The sequence below is a fragment of the Scylla paramamosain genome, chromosome 19 (genome assembly GCF_035594125.1).
Source record: "Scylla paramamosain isolate STU-SP2022 chromosome 19, ASM3559412v1, whole genome shotgun sequence".
Lineage (NCBI taxonomy): Eukaryota > Metazoa > Arthropoda > Malacostraca > Decapoda > Portunidae > Scylla > Scylla paramamosain.
In genome coordinates, this window is record NC_087169.1 from 21,251,142 (window position 1) to 21,275,141 (window position 24,000).

At 40.2% G+C, this 24,000-nt stretch overlaps 2 protein-coding genes across 17 annotated transcripts in view; one reads left to right on the forward strand and one right to left on the reverse strand.

Annotated features, from left to right (window-relative positions):
- Positions 1-9,774, forward strand: part of LOC135109896 (luc7-like protein 3) — a 10,600-nt gene extending 826 nt beyond the window's left edge. Inside the window, exons 2-10 of the mRNA XM_064021740.1 lie at positions 291-371; positions 659-826; positions 1,254-1,457; positions 1,646-1,810; positions 1,959-2,104; positions 2,464-2,625; positions 2,812-2,878; positions 3,450-3,589; positions 9,200-9,774. Coding sequence (XP_063877810.1) covers positions 291-371; positions 659-826; positions 1,254-1,457; positions 1,646-1,810; positions 1,959-2,104; positions 2,464-2,625; positions 2,812-2,878 — 993 coding nt within the window. The 3' untranslated portion in view covers positions 3,450-3,589; positions 9,200-9,774. The remainder of the gene's footprint in view (positions 1-290; positions 372-658; positions 827-1,253; positions 1,458-1,645; positions 1,811-1,958; positions 2,105-2,463; positions 2,626-2,811; positions 2,879-3,449; positions 3,590-9,199) is intronic.
- Positions 9,775-10,676: 902 nt separating this feature from the next.
- Positions 10,677-24,000, reverse strand: part of LOC135109894 (protein CREBRF homolog) — a 34,969-nt gene continuing 21,645 nt past the window's right edge. For 5 of the 16 annotated variants that reach the window (XM_064021732.1, XM_064021731.1, XM_064021723.1 and 2 more), the window contains 8 exons: positions 23,320-23,374; positions 22,024-22,050; positions 20,413-21,667; positions 19,995-20,199; positions 19,767-19,881; positions 19,483-19,568; positions 19,014-19,264; positions 10,677-18,643 (listed from right to left, as the gene is read on the reverse strand). In XM_064021732.1, the coding sequence (XP_063877802.1) occupies positions 18,474-18,643; positions 19,014-19,264; positions 19,483-19,568; positions 19,767-19,881; positions 19,995-20,199; positions 20,413-21,667; positions 22,024-22,050; positions 23,320-23,322 (2,112 nt within the window). In that variant the 5' untranslated portion in view covers positions 23,323-23,374 and the 3' untranslated portion in view covers positions 10,677-18,473. Of the gene's footprint in view, positions 18,644-19,013; positions 19,265-19,482; positions 19,569-19,766; positions 19,882-19,994; positions 20,200-20,412; positions 21,668-22,023; positions 22,051-23,319; positions 23,375-23,880; positions 23,902-24,000 lie in introns of those variants that run through there. The other 11 variants (XM_064021735.1, XM_064021736.1, XM_064021728.1 and 8 more) reach the window with 6 other exon arrangements.

Here is a 24,000-nt window from a genome sequence, read left to right on the forward strand (position 1 = left end):
TGCAGGTGAAATCTGCTAGAAGAGGATAAGTTAGTGGACAGAAATTTTTTTTTTTTCTGGCAGAATTCATGAGGTGTAAAGTTTCATTATATTTGTTTAGCTTAACTGTGCCATAATTTCAAGGAACAGTTAACCAAATTCCTCCTGACTTTCTTAACTAACTTTCCTTGTCTTTGTTCTTGGTAGACATTCTTAAACGTGTAGGATTTTATGGCTCTTCACTTCTTATGTGACCCGAGCCTAAATCCGATGTGCTGTCAACGTAACAAACCTTTCTATTTAATTTTCAGGTTTGCCGTCATTTTTTGGTTAAATTCTGCCCTCATGATCTCTTCACAAACACAAAGTCTGACCTTGGCCCTTGTGAAAAGGTAAGAACATCTTTCTCTCTCTGTTCACCTGTGATGCTGCTTTGTAATTGACACTGATGCTGAGTCACTTTCAGATGCTTGTGGTGTATTATTTGGAGTTTCTTTCTGTTGTGTTTTAGTTTTCTAGTGGTCATATGCATGGTAGAGATGGTTCATGTCATTCCTGTACTCGTTCAAAAGCAGCACAGTGAATAAGTGGTAATAAAACGACATATTTCAGTCATGTTGCTCCTGTATTTATGAAAAGCATCATTGTGAATCACTTGTAATAAAGATATCCATTGCAGACCATTCACGATGAAGAGTTGAAGAGGGAGTTTGATCTCTCCAACTCTTACCGCCGCACTGCCTTTGAGGACGAGTTTGTGAGGTATGCCGAGTCCATGCTGACAGATGTGGATAAGCGGATAAGGAAAGGGAAGCAGCGTCTCGCACTCTCGGTCAAAGATGCATTGGTGAGGCTCCTGTGCTGTATGATATTTATTGTTACCACTGTCACTGTTTGTCAGTATCATATTTTCAAAGGTTCCTTACATGCCCGTGGATGTCAGCTTCTTGTTCACCTAATGTTGTCATGCCAGGTTGTGTTTTCTTACACAGGTATAAATCTTGTAGTTCCTGAGTGATGTGATTCTCTCTTTTTAGACAATTTTTCTGCTTTGTTGAAGTTTCTTTATTGGTGGAAGATGATAAAAGTTTGTAGAGGAAAAACTAGCCTTTTGTCACATTTTTTTTTTTTTTTTTGGAATCAGACTTAGGGATGATCTGAATTTGGTAATTTCTTGACCTTTCAGTGGAATAATTTTCTCTCTCTCTCTCTCTCTCTCTCTCTCTCTGGTAATATTCAGTACCACAAGGTAATTGATTTCTTCCAATCTCCAGGAGAGCAGTACTACAGGGGATGGTCGGGTGGATGAACAGCTGGAGTTGCTTTCAGAAAGGATAACAGGTTTGGTGAGTGAAGCAGAGCGTCTTGGCTCAGAAGGCAATGTGGAGGAGGCCCAGGGACTGCTCAAGCTCTGTGATCAGCTCAGGGAAGAGCGAGATGCCCTCCGCCGCAGCAGTGAAAATTCTGTGTGGCACCAAGTGAGTGATGCGGGTGATAGTGAAGATTGAGGTGTTAGTAAGGCTTGTGTAACATTTTAGAGATATGAATATGTACTGCATTCTTATAAGGAACTGAAATTCTTTGAAGGATTTAAGTGAATTATAACCATATCTGAATTTATTGCAATATTTTACACTAAGCATCCAATCGCCACCACCTTTCCCAGGCGGCAGAGATGGCAGCGTCACAGGAGAAGCAGATGGAGGTTTGTGAGGTGTGTGGTGCCTTTCTTATAGTGGGGGATGCTCAACAGCGTATTGATGACCATCTCACTGGCAAGCAGCACGTGGGTTTTGCCAAGCTGCGTCAGGCCATCCAGGAGATCAGAGACGTAAGCATCAAGACTCCAGGCCATGGCATTCAGATATTAAAATGCAAAGAGATGCCACATGTTTATAGAAAATATAAATTATCCCAAAGTTTATGCTAAAGATGTAATAAATGCAAGCTATTGCCTAAAGAATTGTTCTATCCCTCAGAGCCGGGAGAAGGCCAGAACAGAACGGGAGGAGCTGCGGGAGAAAGAACGGCAAGAGAGACGCAAAGCCCTGCTGGAGGAAGAGAAGAGAAGGGAGCGGGAAAGAGAAGACCGCCGGAAGAAGGAGGAGGAGAGGCGGAGGAGAAGGTAGAGTGACCTGTTGATTTATGTAAGATGCAGGGGGTGTGCATGCTGTGAAATGATACCTTGTGTTTAATTTAGTGGGAATTTATTTTTCTATTTTCTTGAACCACATTGATAGCAGCACCAGTATCAATGATACATAAGTACTTTATTAGAAATCTAGTTGCTGTTTATGCAGGGACCTGTAGTTTGGTCCCCAGATATGTGTACATTGTTGTCATCAGCTTGTGTGATATTACTGCAGAATGAATGCCTTTACCAACCCACTGATGCCCTTCCTTCTGACATTGTGCAGCTTTATAATGACAGCACATTCCATGTAAATGTCTCAGTATCTCAACAGGTGTTTCTTGTTTCCACAGTTATGAAAGTGACCGAGACAGGAGAGATCGGAGCCGAGACAGAGATCGAGACCGGGACAGAAGAGAACGTCGACGGTCACGCAGCAGGGACCGCCGCAGTTCGAGCAGTCGTGACCGAGGTGACCGCAGCTACCGCTCTCGAGAAAATGATCGGCGGGACAGGTGGGAGTTTCAGCCTCTGTGTAGATAAATAATGAAGATAAGATAATGACAAACAGCATTGTGTAGTTTACTCACTTTTCTCTTACTGTATGAGGTTATAGGCATGTAGTGTTGAGTGCAACCACTTCATTTTGAACCTTGATTTGTTTACTCTGTTTTAGCATTGTTTCCTTGCTTTTCTTGCAGACATGGGCGATCAAATAGCAGAGATTATGAGCGCAGAAGATATCGGGAGGAGAATGGTAGTTATTAGGTGAGCGTGTTGACTAATTTGTCCTTGTGTTCACCTGTCATCCTTCACTGGGAAGTCACTGTCACATGCTTGATTATTGGCAGCTGAAGCATTGTGGAAGCCTTGTTTTCTGGACTAAAATTAAGTGCAGGTTTTCTGAAAAATGTGTTTATATTTTCCTTTGGGTGTGAGAAGTAACACAAATATAAAAGAAGCATTTCTTTGTATTGCACTTTTAAGTTATATTTAGCTTTCTGGAAATATAGGGATTTTGGAGGTCTTACGAAATCAAGAGTATTGTTTTTTGTAATCTTGCATGTGTCTGTCATTTATCTCTTTAGTTAGCACTCTGTACAGCTTCTTCACTTAATTAGATCTCTTAAGCCTACACCTGTATACCAGTACTGCCTCTCATATGAGGAACTTATTTGGTCTATTCTCAGCCATAAAACTAAAGGTGCTTTACTTATCCTTTCTCTGAAAGGTATTGTCACTATCCTCTTCTCTGTTGTTAATTGAACCATCTGTAAATTCTTTGCTTTGTTAGTCTATGGTTTTTGATCTGCCTTGTTTAACTTGAATTCCCTTTTAGGACTCTTAGGGAGCTCTCTGGCAGTGGTGAGGACAGGACGAGGGACGGGTCCAAAGGCGCCAGTGCAAGACGGGGCAGAGAAGTGGACGAGATGGGAGGGGCATTGTGAAGCTTTAAGCAGTGAGTGATCTCCACTTGAGGTAAGTGGCCATGTGTTTTGTTGCTGCTTTCTTCTCTCCCACACAGGGTCTTCACCAGGTGAGTGGCCAGTGGTGCATTGTGTCTGGGCCGGGTGGATGGATGCCAAGTGCTTCTTGTTCCTGTTGTTGCTTCCCTCCCAATGTAAATCTTTACTTTTCCTTTATTTTACTGCTCCCCTCCTTACCCACTTCACTTTGATGTGCTAATATTTTTATTCCTTCATGGTATAGGCAGAAGCATAACCACTGAATATCTTAAAAGTGATGCATCAATAATAAATTGTTCTGTGAAAAGCATCTCAAAATAGACAAGCAATGTCTAGTGTTGTGTAAGGACTTGAAGACTTGGTTGTTGAGAGGAGGTGTCCCAACGTTAGGTGCCTCTTGACTCAAGCACTTAATTCCTTGACCCTCACTTTGACTTCTTGACACCAACATTTTCGTGAGTAATACCTCCTGCTGCACCTCAGACGCAAGCCGGGATGGCGAGATACATTTTGGAGATGGGAATGGCAGGAAAGGAAGCACAAAATGAGAAAGTGGAATGGAGAGGCAGGTCAGTTATTAAGACCATAGTATTAGTGGAACAATAATGTGAATCCCTTGCTTGCCTGAAGACAGGGAAGCTGTCCAGCATACATACAATTCATTGAAGTGGTTCAAGTAGTAAGGTTTAAATATTTTCAGTTTATATTCTTTTCTCATACACATAGATGTTGGTTGTGAATTTCCTGTTAACTGCACTGCACTATTTTATTTGCTAAATTATGGCGATACATTTTTTTTTATAATTAGCATTGTCTAGCAAAACCTCAACTGGTCCCTTGTGATTATGTTTGGCTTACAAATTCTAACACTCCCATCCCATTTGTCCTGTATTTGTGGCATAGTAGCTACAGAATGGTATGTGACAGTGGAGCGTTTATGATTATATGTAAAGCTGTAGTGTTGAGTTGTCTTATACCTATTTGATCCATTGTTTTGAAATGCAGTTTTAAGTGACATGCTGTTGCTTGCAAAATTAAACTGCATTTAAGTTGCTATTCTAAATAGAATTGAGCAGTGTAATATTAAGATGCTATTTACACCATCATTAGTAATCTGCTTTGAAATTAATATGATGGAAGTCTTGTTTATATATATATATATATATATATATATATATATATATATATATATATATATATATATATATATATATATATATATATATATATATATATATATATATATATAATAAGTAAACAACAATTAGTAACATCTGATTTGAGAGGGAGTCATGGTTGGTAGTTCCACGCTCACTCAGATTACATTTTGTGTGTTCCGTCAATCTTAAGTTTCTGGTTTGCTGATAGTCACTGATAGTCAGCAGATGAGGCCCAGAGATCATTGGAACACCCAAAGCACAGTGAAGTGAGTGTCTCTATTACAATCTTGTGCTGGTGTCTTTAAAGTCACAAGTTCAAAGCTCAAAACAGAATCTCTTCGTAGTGATCATGAAGTAGAGATGCGTATTTACTGGGTGATATTGTTAAGAGGCAGGTAATTTGCCTTTTCTGTATGATTTAATTCTTTGAAAACAACTTATTGAGGATTGATAAAGTAGGTAAGCATTTTAGGTGGAAATTATTACTTTCCATCCATCTCTATATCTTTAATGCCTCAATCCCTTTGCTAAGTAAAGTCTTACTCTGTGCTTTCTGTGTATACAGGCAGTACTTCCACACTATCCTCAATCCCCTTGTATCTATTTTTCCTTACTTCATAATATATCTTATCTTGCAGGCAATCCTCTTCATAGCCTTTCCCAATCTGACTATCCGACTTTTCACAAGACTGTTAAAACCTGTCTCTTTCTATATTCTTGCCCAGCTTTGTGAAGCATGTTTGTGGAAAATTACTCAGATATTAGGGTTAGGGTCTAAAGTAAAGAATACATGTGCAATGTCTAAGTTACGGTATGGAGTATAATTATTTAAAATTTTTGGATAAAGAAGCAAATAGCTGTAGATTTTTCCAGGATGATCAGTGAGCTTCTTGGCAATAAGTGGTGGCATCAGTGTATGGTAGGCTTGTACTGGCTATGTTCCATTCACTGAAGGATACACTGGTTGTGAATGGTTGTGTGGGATGCCTGGTGCCATCTGTCCTATCAGTATGCCCTTTTAATGTAGATCTCCAATCCCTTGACTGTCTGACAGGTGTATGGTTTGGGTAGCATTGTTTTTATAGTATTAGTTACAAAATCTGTTTACCAAGAACCAGCTGACAGAGAAGACACTGCATACTGCCTTTTGTTAGTGTCATTCTGTGCCTGCCATTACTCTTTAAAATTAAATTTTTATTAAAGTACTTTACTGTATAAATAAGGACAGAGGCCCATCATCATCTCTAAGTAAGATGTTACTCTTGTATTTGTAAAGAAAGTGTTTAGGAAGTGATTGGCAAGAATGATGCATTGTTTTACAAAATTTTCAATGTTAGCATGTTTTATCTTGTACACGACTGACATACACTGGAAAGAAGAGTATCCAAAACAAGACTAAATACTTTGTTTAACATCATGGCATTTCATAGCACTTCCTGCAGCAGATTTAAGAGTTTGGTTCTTTTGATTTCTTGCTATATGCTGGATGTCTCTGGACATGCAAGATGCCTTGCATCCAGTCATGGGCCAAGTGCCTCTCTGTCTTGGGCTGTAATGTTGATGTCGTAGTGGTGGAATGTGTGAAACCTCCTTTGCATCAACTATCATTTGTATGTGCAAGCGACGAAATCTTGTCCTTCATTAATTTAAGAGTAGTTGGCAGAGCATACAAGACAGATGATACTGAAGGGCCAGTGACTTTATCTTAAGCGGACTGATATTTATGAGGAAAACCGTATGCATTTCAGTTTTTTGTGTTGACTAGAAAATATTTAATTTGGCACAGTGCCATAATATAAGGTGCTGTGTGCTATAGGATGCAAATGGTTTAGTTGTGTGTGTGTGTGTGTGTGTGTGTGAGAGAGAAAGCAAGCAGTGTGCATGTAGGTACGTGCACGCATATTGTTTGTATTTGTAATTTGAACACTTGGTATTGTGTTGTTGTGCCATTTTTCAAGGGTACAGTTATATTGGTAATATAACCACAGGATACTAGATATTAGGTGTCACCAGTTTTCTTTTCTCATTTCATTCACATGGTTTGTTTATTTGACAATGTGCTGGCATCCTTGGAGCTTTAGATATATTCTCCTTCACTTGCCATCAGGAGATGGCAGTGAAATGCAAGAGAAAAAAAATTGTCATCAGAATGAAATGATGAACATTTCTCCTCCCCAGCAGTCACACTTGTACTGTGCTCAGAGAGACACATTCCAGGCTCTTATGTGTTGTGGCCATAGACTTTCATCATATCCAGAACAGAGGTATTTCTCAGATAAGACAAATGTAATTACTTCAGTGTGCCTTGTAAATAACAATACTAGATGGAATAATGAATATATTTTGAGGGTAAATTGCTCAAAAGTGAACTTTTCTCAGGTACCCCAACTTCAATGTAAATCTGTAAGAGGAATTATAAAGATAGACATGGTATTTGTATTTCTCTCTCTCTCTCTCTCTCTCTCTCTCTCTCTCTCTCTCTCTCTCTCCAGGCCCATTGTACATACTCACCTGTATCCATCCATTCATTGTTATTGCTGGTGTCTTTCCTTATTTAGATTTAAAGTGGGATGTCTTTTGTAGCCCCTTTCACATCTTGAAGATAAGGCATTTGGGTTCCTATTCATAATACTAATTGCAACCAGTGCTTCGGGATATAAGTAGCTACTTGCCTGTGCAAGTTTAGCAACATTTGGTCAAAGTCCTGCATTTCTCTATGATTGATGCTTGAGAAGTTTCCCCAATGAATGTGCTTTAAGACTTTAAGCAAGGTTCTGATAAAAAAAAAAAAAAAAGCTACGTAAAAGTAGCTCTTAAGTAGTCTGATTTTACTGTTGTGCAACGTTATTTATCAATGAAGGGAAGATATATTTATGACAAGTAAAGACATTATTATTATTATATGTAGGCAAATCCGTGTTCAGTATGGTGGTTACTTCAATGCCTGTGTGACTGGAAGGTACTGGAGTCTTTCCTGAGGTTCAGTGTTAGGCTATATTGAGGGAATTGTTGAAGGTAATTATCAAGATATATTTATTTGTATAATGACTTTTTTCAATAGTTGTAATGAAATTCAAGTAATTGGTTTAAGGATCATTAGACAGAAATTCCAAGTAAATAGGTGTACTTATATATAAATAGGATGAAGAATGTCTTACACAAGGCTTTCCATGGATTGTCAGAAAGGAAGATTCTGTCGTCAGCCAGCAAGTTTCATTACAGCATTCATTAATCACCTCAGGAGGGAGTATCCTCATCAGTACCCAGAGCATGCCTTAAAAGAATGACACTGCCTGATAATGACTGAACCTAACTTCCATGTTGATCTGTCATTTCTTTGTGAATGGAGAGAAAGATTATTTCTATATAATTACAAGAGATGGACTGTTGAGAGCCCTTGAAGTTCAGGTAAAGTTATATTGTTACAGAATGCTGTTTAACTAATCCTGTGCATCTGCCAGATGAACATCCTGTTGATATCTACCTGTGTGTAGATTGCAGGATGAACAATTTTCCCCAAGTGCATTTGAAAATAATGGGCATGCTCCAGTCATGTGTGGAGGAGATAGTCATCACTAGACACAGACTTACCACTGCTGACCTTTTTTCTAAGTGGTATTGTCAAAACTTTTCCTTTTACTTAAAAGTGTTTCTTGGAGTGGTCATATTGCTGCTGGCAGACATGGTGATGTGTTACAAAGTGCAGGGCATGTAGCTTTTAATGAAGTTCATTGCATAGCTATTGGTGTTACCTGGTGATTCTAGATTGACATTAATTAGAATAACTCGAAATGTTTTGGGAGATGTATTTATGTTTTAAGCTTTTGTATTTATTTGATATTTATTGTCCTGATCCAATAATTCAGGTTTTCTTGAGCACACACCTACTGTCTTACCAGTCGAGCCTTTTGTCGTTGGTGTAGCCCGTCAAGGCTTTGTACCACTTTGTTGGTCTCTTAGAGGTAAGTGGGTCTTTTACAGTGACAGTGAGAACCTCCTTAGCACACCCTGTCTTTAATTCTCCATAGAGGACCCGGTATTTGTTTGTGTGATGGGAGGAAGCAGAGCAGTGGTAGTGTCAGGTGAACCTTATATGGTGTAGTGGAGGACCAGTCTTAGTAGGAATCAGCTTTCATATTCATAGTTCCTGGTATTGCTCTCATGGCTTGTTTATTTTACTGTTTCACAATGTGTTTGGTCTTAGTGCATTTGTTTATTTCACAGCCATTCTCAGTCACCTAATGTTCACTAAAGGGGAGTTGGATGAGTCATTAGCCTTAACAGGTGGCTTCTTCAAAATGACTTATTACCTTGTGAGATTCATTAGGAAATATTTGTGTTAATATTCTACTCACAAGACCCTCCCCTGAAAATGTATGTACTTTTCACCGAGTGTATTACCATTAACTCAGGCTCAGGTGAACATGCTGACAGAAACTATTAAAGTGACTTGGACTCCACAGGAACCAGCTGGCAAGTCACCCAAGACTCACCACCACCACAACCACCACCCCCTCACCTCACCGTCATGCCTAGCTGGGTCAACAGGGGAAGGAGTCCACTCCCACTTCAACATGGGATGCTGCAGCGAATGTGGGACCCATCACCACCACTTTATGTAGCCAGGTGACCCCTCCTTTTCTGCCCCCAACTTTCCTGTCCCCCCAAGGCCTCTCCCATGCCCAGCCCTCATGACTTGCCTGAGAGCTATTCATAGGTTTATGTTCTTTATTTTGTGATTCACCTTTTGCTTTAGGTTTTCATGTAATTTTTAGTATATTTAAAATTCGAATGTCATTATTACTGTCATTGTTTTGCAGTTACTACAGTAACAATGGCTTTCACCCAATAAACACATGTATGGTTTGGAAACTTTTGAAAACAAGTATTTTAACTATTGGACCTAGTGATAACCTCTTCAGAGTTGTGATGCTGTAATGAGGAAGTTCGTTGGTTGTCCGGTCACATTCCTTCAATTTTCTCCACAATAGTAAGGTGAGATCATGTCAATTATGTCAATAAATGTGCATTATCTTAATGTAGTACTTTCACTGTCCATTAATAGTATACATATCTCAAACTGCAGCTTTTTCAGGTTTCCTGTGTTCTTATGATACTTAAACCAGCATGCAGTGTTTTATCAGATCCATGCTCTTTATGGGAAACTGTACCATCATACAACCGATAAATCAAGGTAAGTGCCATTTGTATTTAAGGGTAATAATTATATTTTCAATAATGGTTTCATTTCTCACAGTAAAATGGAAATATCATGATAAAAGATTACATTGAAAAAAATAATAATGCTGGGAATGATCTGTAAGAAGATATGTTGTATGTAAGAGTGGCACATCAAGGTAAGAATACCTTTACAGGACACTTGAAAATGTGGGTTATGATTTGCTAAAGGGACACTATGTCAGAGACTGCAAGATGGCTTTGTCCTATGGAAGGACATCGTCCTGAAAAATCCTAGACTTGCAAGCCACAAACTATACGAGCTCATTGCATGAGACACACACTTACCTTTGAGGCATAATTCTGAGTCAGGACTTTGTTGCCTGTGGTGTTGTCCACACAGCTGAGTTGCTGGGCAGTCAGCTATAACTAGATGGTGCAATGTGACCTGGCAGTGTTATCAACATCTAATAAACTGCAGCCTCTGCCCAAAGCTGTGGTGTCGAGCTATTCAATGTTTTGTTCACTAAATGTGCCTCCTGACAGGCAAAGCCTTTGTGCCAGCTGGACAGTGCTTGGCCACATGGACATGGCAAAACTTGTGCTTGGATGTTGGTTGCTGCCTGCTTGTGTGGATGTGGAACAAGACTATGCAGGGCAGGGACGTCAGTTTCCCTGAGGTGAGGTACAAATTCACCCGCATACCCATCACACATCAATGCAAGTTGAAGCAGTTCACCATACTTATGTCAATGAAAAACATTTTATTCTAATTATTTTATTTAAATATACAAACTCTGTGCTTAATGTTTCTTTAGATAAAGCAGAATATAGACCATAATAACCAAATAACTACACCTGGTAACTCCCTGTCTTGGGAAGGAGTGACCCTGGAGAAACAAAGATATGGCAGTCCCTTGTTCATAGTTTCCTATCTAGAATACTTGAAGCCAGATGTGCTAAAATAAGACCATTTAGGAGAAATGGCTCAAGATCTTTAATATACAATATATATATTAATGTATGTATGTATATAACAAACTGTAATTAAACTTTAAAATGTGAAGCAAACCAACTTTTCCAAACTTGGTTGATCCTCACTAAACTATAAAATGGTATGAATTCATATTTTTCAAGAGGCTCTGAAGAAGTGAAAGCTATATAAAAATAATATGTACAAATTTTCATTAACAGTAATATAGACACTGGTTAATACGAGTAACATGAAAATAATACACTATAGTGTTTAAATCACATCCTAGGTAGTAGGCAAGTCCTCAGGCTTCTGTGCAGACCAACACATTTCTTGTGAATTAAACTGGAGCAAAGGAAGTACCACCCATGAATTACTGAATTTGGCATTACTAATGCAAGCACCAACTTTGTATGTAGAACTACAAAGTAAAAAAAAAAAAAATGAATAATAATAAATAATAATAAAAAGAAAAACATTTTTGACCTAGGAAGAGATTGCTTTAGTTTGCTGTGTTTAAAAGGCTTACACAGAATCAGAGCCTTCTTGGGATTCTATATAACCTTAAATGCTCTCAGCTCTATATAATATGCTGATAATCAATGGGTATGCATGACATATATGATATACAAACATAGATATAGCTTACAGACTACAATATCAGTAGTAATTAGTTAACAGTTAAATGTGTGGTCATTTCACAACACAACACCAGAAGCTGATTATGAATTTTCTCAGCTGTCATCCATTACTTTTTTTGGGAATTATTTGTTTTATACTATTTTTTAAGTTTTCTTCAATATGGACATATATTAAACCTGAATTCGTATCACAGATGATTGATCTGTAAATGACTAACAGTAGACACAAGAGGCAGGAAGAAAGGAGGTATGTGGGATTTTGTGTCTGATGCTTTAGATCCAGATTATTTTTGAGAGATAAGGAGGGCAACTTTCACTCAACTCTTTTACAAGAGTATAATCCACGCATACAACAAAACTGATGACCTAATGGCTATACAACACTAAATAGCAGAGGGGCAACCATTGTTGATATTTTACATTATATCTACATGGAAGAATACATGGAAATGACCACATATTAATGGGGAATAACTTGTCATTCTAAATTTTAAGTCATAACTCCTTGAAGTAGAACACATCAAGGACATGTGGTGTAGGATAATTATGCTGGGAACAAGGATGGCATAGAGTACTCAATGCTTAGAATTCTTAATATGAGGGGATCTCTACACTTGTGTAAAGGAGTTAATGAAAGTGCTTACTTGTTCCTCTTAGTGCAAAGAGAGGTGTGGTGAACAGAAACCTAATGCAGTTATACAGTATCTCACCACTATAAAGAAATCTGGAAGGGGGTGTGGGAGGAGGAAAACTTTAAAGTTTTTACCGCCAGCCAAACAATAATTTTTCATCCGAGTCCCTCTACTATTTTAATAGACCCTGTTAGCAACCATCAGTTCACCGCCTCACCAACGGAACTCTGATCTTTGGCTTGGTTTGTGATACCTCGTGACTGTCTCTAAAGTCATGGTCTTTGCTGCAATTTGGGTTAATTCATTAATTTCTAAACACAGTCTTTGCTGCAATTTGGGTTAATTAATTTCTAAACATTCTTGGCAATTTCTGAGAAGAATGACATATTCCACATCTGTTCTTTTCTAGCCGAACAAAGACCAGACCTTAGAATAAACGGAGGAGCTCAAGATGTCTGTTCAGCCTGGGATTTGAGCCCAGTTCACTTATGCAGACAGTACTCATGGTCTGTTTAGTTTTTGCACTGGACTGGGTACACCAGTACAAAGCTTTGCTTGTTGGCAAGACTACAAATGCAAACACTGCAACTTTGAATCAATATGCTTTCCTACAATAACAAACTTAATACTTGATGTGATATTTCTTGAATGTGTTTGTCTTGTGATACTTTAGGATTACTTAAACATGGCATTTTCCCCTGAAAAACTAATTATGGTACATGAAGAACGGCAAAAAAAGTTCTTACATGAAGACAAAAAATTGTGCATACCTTGAGCATATGACACTGGGTCTTCTCAGCATAAAGCTGAGCACGGCACCAAGCTGCAATGTCTGCAGTACTAAGAAGCACAGTGGTGCACTAAGTTTTGCACTTATCAAACATAAAATATCGCAGCATGACATCGTCAGTGGTGACTTGGTGAACACGGACAAATCTGTAACTCGGCACAAATTGGCCGCATACCATAAACCAATAGATCTTAAAAATAAATAAACAGGTATTATTAGCTGGTATGAAATTTCACAAATTAATATGAATGCATTTCATGCATGTTACCTTTGTAACTATTATAAATAAAACAAATCATTCAACAAACACCTGCCAAAACAGTTTCCAGGTGGCCTATGGCAACACTGCATGTTCAGCCAATAAGGTTTAAGAGTGTAGTCCTACCAAAAAAAAAAAAAAAAAGGTATTCACTAGTTTAGCAACTACAGGTTGTCGTCAACCGATGACCACTTACATTTCCAACCACTTTGATCGTCACTATCCATACAGCAGGCAGCAAGAATTTGGTCCGCACCACACCTACTTGCACACCTCCTCAGTTTCACAGTGGTCTCAGTTCCTTGCATACATCTCTTACTAACTAACTAATATGCTGTGACCTCCACTTCTAACACTTAAAATGCCTATAAAGAGGAAGGATGTTACTTATGCAGCTAGACCGGCCAATAATTGAGTCTGACATATGATAATCCAAACTCTTATCCAGTCGATATCAGCACAGTTGCATCGGCTTACAACTAACCGATGAGAACATAGCCAGTCTCAGGTTGTCGACTACCTGTACTTGATTTGACTACAAGGGAGCTGACTCTCCACAATTCCTGCATTCACATACTCCAAAATGCATGTGGTCTTAACTTTGAAAAATGTTTGGTTTGAGAACTAACCACATTATTATTTACTTGCATGTTTCTCATTGGTGACTAAAAAACAGAAACCACTCAATTGTATAAAAAGGTGCACTTGCTGGGTAGCACCCTGCCATGTGTCTTTTCTACAATATGTTAGCATCTATTTCCCTTTGCATGTGTGTTTGTTTTCCTTATATATTTTTTCAGTCATGGAAATTTATGCCATCAGTCACAAATGTTAAATCACAACCACCACCATCTTTAATGCCTTGCTGCCCTTACGGGAGCTCCTACAAGGAATGCCCGTGTCAGAAATGCCCCCACGATAACCCTGCTCACACACTGCAGGTACCAGGCTGTTTATTTTTATGTTTGTAAATTTAAAAAGAAGTTACAGCTGCTTTTTAATTTTACAGATTACTTTTTATTAGATTACTTTATTATTTTTTGGAAGAACCTAACATCTTGCTTTAGAAATTATATTATATATATATATATATATATATATATATATATATATATATATATATATATATATATATATATATATATATATATATATATATATATATATATATTGTATTCATTACAGTATCTTGGCTCGGTTGCATCCCTCTGAAAGGATTTGATATTTTTTACTACTACACATTTCCAGATAAAATTGCCACGTGAACTTAACTGTCCAGTAGCACTGCAGCTCCACCAAACCTGGCAATTGTTTGTGCTGTGTGCTAAGTGGGTAAAATTTCTCAGGTAGCAACCTTATTTGGTAATTCCTGTTGATTTTGATTAAGGAACACTAGCAATTGTTGGATCTAAAAAGAGCAAGAGAAAATGCAAGATGAAACTTTTTTTTTCCCTACTTGATAAAAAAATATATTTTTTTCAAGTTCAAACAAGGAGTATATATGAATGCCAGAACTGGGTAACATAACTGCATTAGTTGTCCTCCAAGGCAAAATACTGAAGAGTATTGTACTACCACCTGATGCACGTGTGCAGTCCAGCTACACGACACTTGTGAACACAAGGTTCTGCTGAAGGGAAGTCTTGCACAAGATTTTCCCATTACATGTAGGAAAAACAAATCCTGATTATGAATTCAGCCAGCAAATTGTCAAATGCAACAGTTAAAAAGACCCTCGTAAGTCCCCCTCAACTCTCACACCTGGAACCATGACAATCTTCAGATGGAACAGGAGAACATGTTTTTAGTGTGTATGAGGTAATGCTGGAGAGAAGAAACAAAAACAGAAGAGCTCATGGGCACCGACATTTCTACTTAATTAGCCATTTTTAATTACTACTACTCTTGAGCTACACCAGACAACCTCAGCTACAAATGCTCTGAAGAATTAGTGCGACTAGATAGGCACCAGGCATCCTAACCTACATTATCAGGTACACAAACTCATCCTTATATGCTGGTTCAAACTTGCCATAATCTGCCTTACAAGTTACTACAATACCACCTTCTCACTAAAACAGGTTTTACTCACAGGGTAATTTCCCTAATTTCCCTGCATGCTGGGCTGTGGTCAAAGTGAAAATGTCTACAGTGTAATCTTAAAAGTACATTAACAGTATGTGTGTTCTGCCTAAACAGAAACCCTAACATCACACAGCATGGCAAAGATGATGCTGTGTTTTCTCCTTCACAGTAAGCTTTCATCTATACTCATGAGTTTATATAATAGGTTCTGAGTACAGGGAATGGCCTGTAATAAAATCAAACTCAGTGGTACTCAAGATGTAGCATGACATCATGTGCCCTACAATTACTAAAGCTCAGAGGTTAAACATTCTGCAGCATGTCTACACAACTTTGCATCTTAAGTGTAGTGACCCTTGTACATGGCCTTAACAGCAAGTGGAGACAGGTGTACGAGTGCAAGCTTATCAGGAACAGCTGATCAGTTAAAGAGAATCGGCTCATTTTTCTAACACTATCGTGATAAAAGATTTATGAACTATTCCATCTGACAAGAGTTATTTCCTGCAGCCCAAACTCATGCCTATTGTGTATATCTTCCTTAAGTTTAATATTCCAAGCAAACATCCACTGTAGCCATGAGGGAAGTTGGTTCACAAGATCCACAGATAGTTTTGTATTGATAGCAGCCAAGCTGAATTGTTATTATTGAATTTTACTGTATATTATTATTTCACAATGACAAGGTTTCTCTATATGCTCATGAATAGGTTATTTTTACTACCACTGCACACCAATGATGTCTGATGTCAGACCTCACCTTTCAATATTAGGAATCAAGTGTCCTGCACTGAGCACTTCCTAATGTTTGAGTAATGTATTACAGTGAAATGGAATGTGAGATAAAGGAAAGATCAACTCAGAGAAGGAAAATAACTGTTAACTGTGTAGTGTGCCAAAAGGTAGACTGAGAAATAGTGGTGTTCAGTCTAGGTTTTCTTGATAATGCTGAAAACACAGAAAGAACACATTTAGGAATAAAATAATAAAGAGGCTGTCCTGCCTCTGTGTAAAGAGCAGAACAATATCCCTCCTTCCTACTGAATCTAGACTCTCAGCTTGCTTGTTTTAGGATAAAGCAACACTGAGCCAACAACTCTGCCTCTCCTGTACTCATTGTGATCCTCCTACTCACTAAGTTACAGAGGAAACAAATGGTAGGACAGCAGCTCCCAGTAGTATTCTGCCAATTGACTGCAGAAAACAGAACTGCAAATACTTGGCTTTAAGCAATTCCATCACTTCAACAGAATATGCTAAGGCTTTCCCAGTTACTCCCTCTCATGGCTAAAGCTGCACTTGAGGAAAATTTTAATTTGACATTTTCAAAGTAACCACTTGAAGGTGGGCCAAGTAGTATTGTTTTTCTAACCTCAGAGCATCAAGCAAGGCAGCCAATAAAGCTGCTGTCAGGTCTTGTTAACCTGTATCGCACAACCTTCAGATGTCAGTGGTGTTCATGTCATCGTTGGGAATTAAGGAGTGTGCCATTAGGAACTTGAGCTGTTAGGGGCAACATGCACAGGTGAAAGGATATACCTACTATGACGACTGTACTATGTGACAGGCTTGGTATAGGTAACAAGAAAAAGAGCAGATGCTTCACTGTTGGGAGACCTAAGCAATTTTAGGTCAATATATATACATATATACTATTTGTGTGTATGTGCATGGGTCTGTGGGTTTATGGTTCAGGTAGATGTGCTAAATACAGATCCTGCCGTGTGAGTATAGGCTGCAGTAGTAGTACTTAAAACACTCGCCAAGAAGGAAAAAAATCTAACCTGCAATCTTTATGGGATGATTTTTCTGTTAAAGTTCTCACAACATCTACATTGATAAGCAATTGTCCTGGCTAGACGAGATGTATGGCAAGTCTTCTCCCAGCATCAAAACACTGCGCTACAAAGGTTTCATTTTTGTATGATCCTAAGGTTACTTGCTATATAAATATCAATCAGCAGGAATGCTACAGACCACCACATATGTTTGGGTTCAATGGATAATTAGATACTATATTAACAGACAGAAGCTGCAAAAAATATATGTACAATACGCAATAAATGGAGTTATCATTCATCCCTGGCAATTACTAACACATATTTACAACAGTCTCCACAACAGCAACAAAAATTGAGTGATGAACAAGCATTGGTGGACCTCAGGGCAACTCATTCTACCAATACTGAAGGTTTCCTTTGCAGGCTTTATAGTTAATGCTTCAGGAGTTTAGTGATAAATGTCTTCTATGGCAACTACTTACAAACTTGTCTCTTCTTTATTAGCAGGCTGATCTAAAACTCAGTTCACAGACTTAGTCCTGTTAAAATATCAGATAATGTGTCTGGGTGTTGCCTGAACATAAGACACTTGCATTACTCTAGGTAAGAGAGTTTGTATATTGTACAGTTACTGCAGAAATAAATAGCTATTTAAGTCACGTGCCCATACTTTGGGACACCTGCTGAATTGTAAGAAAGATCAAATAAGTCTCAAACTGTCAATTAATAACTGCTGGACAGTGTATGTGGGTGGCACTCCTGAGAGGCCTGTCTATCCTGCAGTGCCCTTCAAGTATCCTAAGACCTACAGTAGCAACACTTGATGTGTTTTGTAGCATGTCGGTCGTTCCTCAAACAGTCACAGCCAATGTCTGGTGTGGGGATCCAGCTTAGCTAGTTCCTTCCACCTGCCACCATCACAGACACAGCACTTGCAGTGCTGGCTCTTATCTAGCTTGTGATCACTGATCATAAAACTCTTCTCAGAAGCAAATCACTCTCACATGGTACATTAACTTAAGACCCAGGTGAGGAAGAATGAGGTCACCGCATGTGTAGAATGATAAAACCTATAACTACTTTTGAAGTCATGGATATCACTAATATATATAGACTTATCATCCAGACTGGAGTCCAGCAAGCTGCACGTGCCTAGTCAAATCTTAAAAACTGAGTGGTGCATGTTCACTACTCTTGAGAACATGTCAGCCTATCAGCATTCAGTTTCCAAACTTACCAGGGCTTGTGCAGTTTGCTTGCTTTAGCAGCTGGACAAATAGACTATAGCAGCTAGCTTGTTCTTGAAAACTGGACATGTCTCCTTACCTTAGAATAGTGCTCAAAACTAAACCTTAAGCACCTTAAGTGTGCACCATGTGACTCTGTCAGACCAGAATCTCAGTGAGGCGAGAACCCAGAAGTGCCCCTGGACGAGGGCGGGCTGGTGGCCAGATTGGCATTGCTAAAGATCTTGGTCAGTTCCTCCAGTCCACCAGTTGAGTTTCCATTCTGACAGTTTTCAATAACTTTGTTGACGAAGTCTGTGGTGTGGCCAGCAATGCGGTGCTCTGAAAAGATGGACAACATTAATTTACGAAAACAACTGGGAAGGTAGCAGAATAAGCAATGAGTAAATTTTCAATGTTACATCAAGTAACAAGAAAACTTTTTTGAGTATTATATATAGAATTCCTTTGAATTTGTAAGGAACAAGTAATGGTTCGAAGATGACAAAGATACGAAGTGGCAGACAGAGAAAAGTGGCATGCAGGATCTGACTGGGCACCAATGAAGTTTGTCCACAAGTGCTTCTAGCAGATGCTTTAAAGCATTTCAATGTTTGTATAAAAAAAATTATGCTAGAACAAGCAACATCTTAAAGGACCTCTCCCATTACACCATATTATATTATGTATGATAATGACCCATATTACTCACTGTTGATCAGCTTGCACAGCTTCTCGATGTGCTGTGAGAGCACAGCTTGGGACGACTGTGCAGTACCAGGGGAAGACTGAGGGTGTGGTGAAGGGGACGGGATTACACCATTGGGACCCATTTCCACCTTCCTCAGCAAGGAATTACGAATGTCCTCAATAGCAGTCAGTATTCCCCTGTGTTCCTGCTCCAGGCCATACAGCTTGATCTTGTTGGCCTCATGTTGGGCCTTCTTCTTCAGACGGCAAGCTCTGTTGAAGGGTTGAGTTTTCTGTTAATTTTCCTTGACAAAACAAAATTTTTAAAGCTAATCTTATTTCTTAAAGCCTCTCTTGGAAGAATCTTTTCAAAGTCAACAATAACATTTTAGTTTATAATCATTACAAAAGAAGAGATTTACTAATTATATCATTCATATACTATACTGCTCTAGTATTGTCTTTGATAATAATTCCAGAGGTAACCTTACCTGGATGCCAACTTGTTCTTTTCCTTGCGGGACTTTGGCCGCACATTGAAGGGCAACTCTGACACTGGGGTCATGTCATTTATTGTCTGGAAAATACACACTTTTGAGGACAGGAAATAGATGTGGATGTAATGTCCACGACAGGACAAACTATAATGCTAATTGAAGCAAGATCAAGAGTTATGAGACAGGTCATCTTCCTGCAGAACAAAGTTATTCACTGCCAGTATTAGAGTGAAAGGTAACACATTCACAGCCAAGTGCACTGAACCAGCAAGTCTCACCTTGTTCAGTTTCTCCAGCTCCCGCCCAATGGTGACCAGCTTGCGAGGGTTTGGAGTGAGGTCATTGCCGTCACCACGGCGAGCCTTCCCACTGGAGGAAAGGCGTCTTTGTTGACTGTGATGAATGCAGCTACTGCTTAATATTTTACATATGCTCACTTAAAATGATAGGTAACACACCAACTACTCTGAAGCACCACAACACCAGACAAACACACCGTCTCTCACCTGTGCTTGATGCCCTGAATGGAGCAGAGCGGGGAGAACACGGGATCCATGACGGAGGGCAGGCTGTGGGGGTCACGGTCCTGTTGGTTGATGGTGACGCGGTGACCCTTAGGACCTTTGGCTTGCACATTGTACTGCCAGAAGTAACGTTCCTTCTTGCCCAGCGAGCCAGAGATGCTACCCGTGTCCTCACTCACCACCGAGTCTGGAACAGTGATGTGCACAGTTGTAAATGTGCATCTTGCATTTAATGGTTCAAGTAAATTCAAAATCTTCATAAAGAGAAAAAAATATACAATGCAACCAGGCACTTCATAGATGAGACCACTGTTATTTTCTAATAAAATATTATCAGCTGTGCTACTTTATGGGTGAAGTGCTAGCAATATGAAAACCTGTGGTATGACATTTTACTCACCATTGTCTGACTCAGAATCATAGTGTTCATTGTCTGATGCCTCATCAGAGTCAATACCCTCATCAATGGAGAGGTCGTGGCCACCTGGGGAGAGGATCCCCCCAACTGTGCTGAGGGAGGAAGCTGACCCACCAAGCTCCTCAGCAAGGGAGCCAGTGGACAAGAGGTGCTGGCGGGGCTCCCGCCGCTGCCAGGCCTGCTCCAGTGAGAAGTTGTGGCTTGGGGCTGATGATGAGAGGCGAGCAGACAGCAAAGGGTTGGCAGCTGAGAGGGATGTGGGTCGGGGCACTGATGTGCCCATGGGAGGTTCCTGTGGGGAGGGGGTTCCTTTTGGAGAGGAAACACGGTGAGGTGACAGCGGAGTAGAAGGAGATCTTAGCAGGAGCTCCTGGAGAGCTGAAGTGGGCTCTGAAGCCTGAGGTGAGCACTGTTGCTGCTGTTGTTGCTGCTGCTGTTGCTGGTGATGGTGCTGCTGTTGTTGCTGTTGCTGCTGTTGTTGAAATTGAGACATGGTGTGTTGATTCTGGTCACCAGGGCACTCCTCAATGCTCCCTAGCTGTGAGCCAGTATTCTGGCTGGAGAGGGAGGAAGCTGTCAGGAGAGGGTCTCGCCAGCCCCCACCCTGAGGAGGGAAGGAGGAGGCCAGCAAGGAGAAGAGGGAGGTGCTCTCGGCCTTGATGGGTTGGGTGTACCGCAATCCATTACTTGGTATGGATGGTGGGGGGGAGGAAAAGTTTCGGTGGTTGCCCATCACCTCATCAGGGGGCACGGCCATCATAGCATTGGGGGACTGGGGCTGGTCAAGGCTTGGCCCAGCCAGCGGCTCTGGCATGAGTAAGTCGTCCAGATTAACATCATCGAGGTACACGTCCTCAGTGGGGTTGAGTCCCAGAGGGTGGCCAGCCAGAAGGTCATCCACTGATAGGTCATCCAATGGCTCCAATTTGATGTCAACGTCCAGGTCCATAGACTGAGGCGGCCACAGTGACGGGGAGTTGGGACCCAGCGGTGAGAGGCTGCTGCCTGTCTCCTGGTACAGGGAGGACACGGAGCTGGCTGGAGCGTCCCACTGCTGGCTGGAAGACTGTCCAGGGAGCAGGCTGTGGTCCTCCATCTGCAGGGCCATGCTGGACAGGTCCGGGAAGTGGTGGTTGGGCATCACTCTGTTTCCTGGTCCGCGAGGAATGGGCATGCCAGGTCCCTTCCTGTTGTCACCACTCACGCTGCTGTCACAGAACTCCAGCAGGAAGTCACTCTGTGGGAGACATGAACCCTTCACCACACCTGGGCACACCATCACAGAGAAGCTACTCATAAACTAAGCATCTGTTCCATATTATTTACGACGACACTTGACCAAATGCTCATGACCACACCAGTCCACACATCATTCATAAACACCAATCACTGATTCATCTGGAGCCCGCACCAAAAATGTAGTTCACTTTTCGTCACACACACACACACACACACACACACACTGTAATGGAAAGCCATGCCAAATCTGTTAATTGATCCGTATAAAAAAAATATTATTTAATAATGCTGAAAGAGTTAGTTGCTCCATGTGACAGTAAAATTATTTCACTCAAGGACTTGCACTTTACTCACGTCTGTCTGCCACCATGGGAGGACCTCCTACAAAGAAAAATAAAGTACATGTCTTACATTTACACTTACCAGAGTTATGGGGGGATGCTAGCAAAGAGTCATTATACATTCAGAGGTAGTAAGCAAGTGTCAAAAAGGAAATGATTCTAGCACTGAATCAGCGAGGCCTTGAGTGTACATACAGGGCCCTGAGTGGTGCCTCTGTGGTGAAGGGGTGGGGCCAATCATGCTCACACTACAAGCATGGCACTCACTAACACATTTTGATCCAATAATGACATTTAACAACAATTACAGATAAACAAATAGTCACAATTCTCTCGAACACTTCGTTACTCATTGTCACCCATCCCGGGTTGATGACTCACTAGTGTCATAACATTGCCTAACTTGCTCTCATTTCATGAACAAAATGCCCGCGACTGCCATGCACACACTACTATACACATATAGTTACAATGCTCCGACCACTGTTATGTTCTATCGGGCAAACTCAAACGTGGTTGAAGAAATGCGTGAAAAAGAAAAACCAACGATTTTGATAGTACAGAGGTGCTTAAGTTAAGCCTAAGGTAAACTTTCTCTCTCTGCCACATACACTGTGGCCAGTCATAAGCAGTAATCCTTTCTGGTGACCTGGCGGTGATCATTATTGTTATTATTACTTTTATTATCATCATTATTATCGTTGTCATCAGTGGCAGTAGTAGCAGCTGTAATAATAGTAATATTATATTAATTACTATTATCACTGAGGTTTGATGTGTGGAAAGGGTAACAAAGTTTGTGTCTCGTAACCTGCAAGGTCTCGTGTTTCATGTATTTATTTAACTAAAACAATTATTTGTATTTGTTAGTTTTTTTTTTTTTTATACACCAAAGTGGTAAACTGACTCCTCATATACGAGAGAGAGAGAGAGAGAGAGAGAGAGAGAGAGAGAGAGAGAGAGAGAGAGAGAGAGAGAGAGAGAGAGAGAGAGAGAGAGAGGAGTGGCGGGGGGAAACAGGGTGGGAGTGTCTCATGGGAAACGTTTGCCTTCACCTGGGGCTTAACACTTCTATGAAATGCAGAATGTAACAAATGTTTTGTGTTTTCATCACTTAGGGTTATATACCACGTTAAGAGTTTTCTCAATAGTACGTTCATGCAATTATCTAGTGATAACACCTGATTAGATAAGGGCATCAGCACCCCCTCCCCCTTAAATTTGGTCACGTGAGGTGCTTTCTCTCGCTTCCCGTGAGAGACAAACTGACATTCTCGTTATTCCATGCTACACTTCAAGAGAAACTCACCATGTTGTGATGAAGCGGATCAAGGAGCGCCAACACCGGTTCACTTTCTCGCTCCCTGAAACAGGAAAATTTTGTGAAGATACTGCTATGTTTACCTTGTCCGCCCCTTACCTTCCCGCCATAAGCCTCCCCTCTCCCCTGTCTCCTCCCATCACTCCTCTGCCCTTGAGTCTCCTAAAGGTTAATGAATACTATCACCTCCACTCATATACTCGTTAGAGAAACAACAGATCTGTATATAGAGCCTTGTCCTTCACTAGCACCCCCACTAATACTACTGCTCTCATGTTAGCGATGGAGAATAGCACAAAATATAGGTAGCCCCATGCAGTATTTGAGGCACAAACTTTCCCTCGCCACAGTTTCACGAGACAGCAACTTTCTACGGAACACCTCATTGAATCGTCTGTCACTGTAACACCAAGCACGGAAATGCAGGTATCACTTTATCACTTTAATTCTTTACTGTCCACATGAAAACTGATAAAAAGTATGACCGTTCTTATTTTTTTAATATGAAAAAGAGGTATATTTGAGTTCTGGTTTTGCAACAGTCCATACTAAGTCTTAATCCACAGCACAATGTGATGTAAACACAGAGACGTGGTTGATCAGTGCCACAATGTTGATGTTTAGGTAATGTGTCGTGTGTCTGGCAGCGCTGCATCATCACTCCCACCA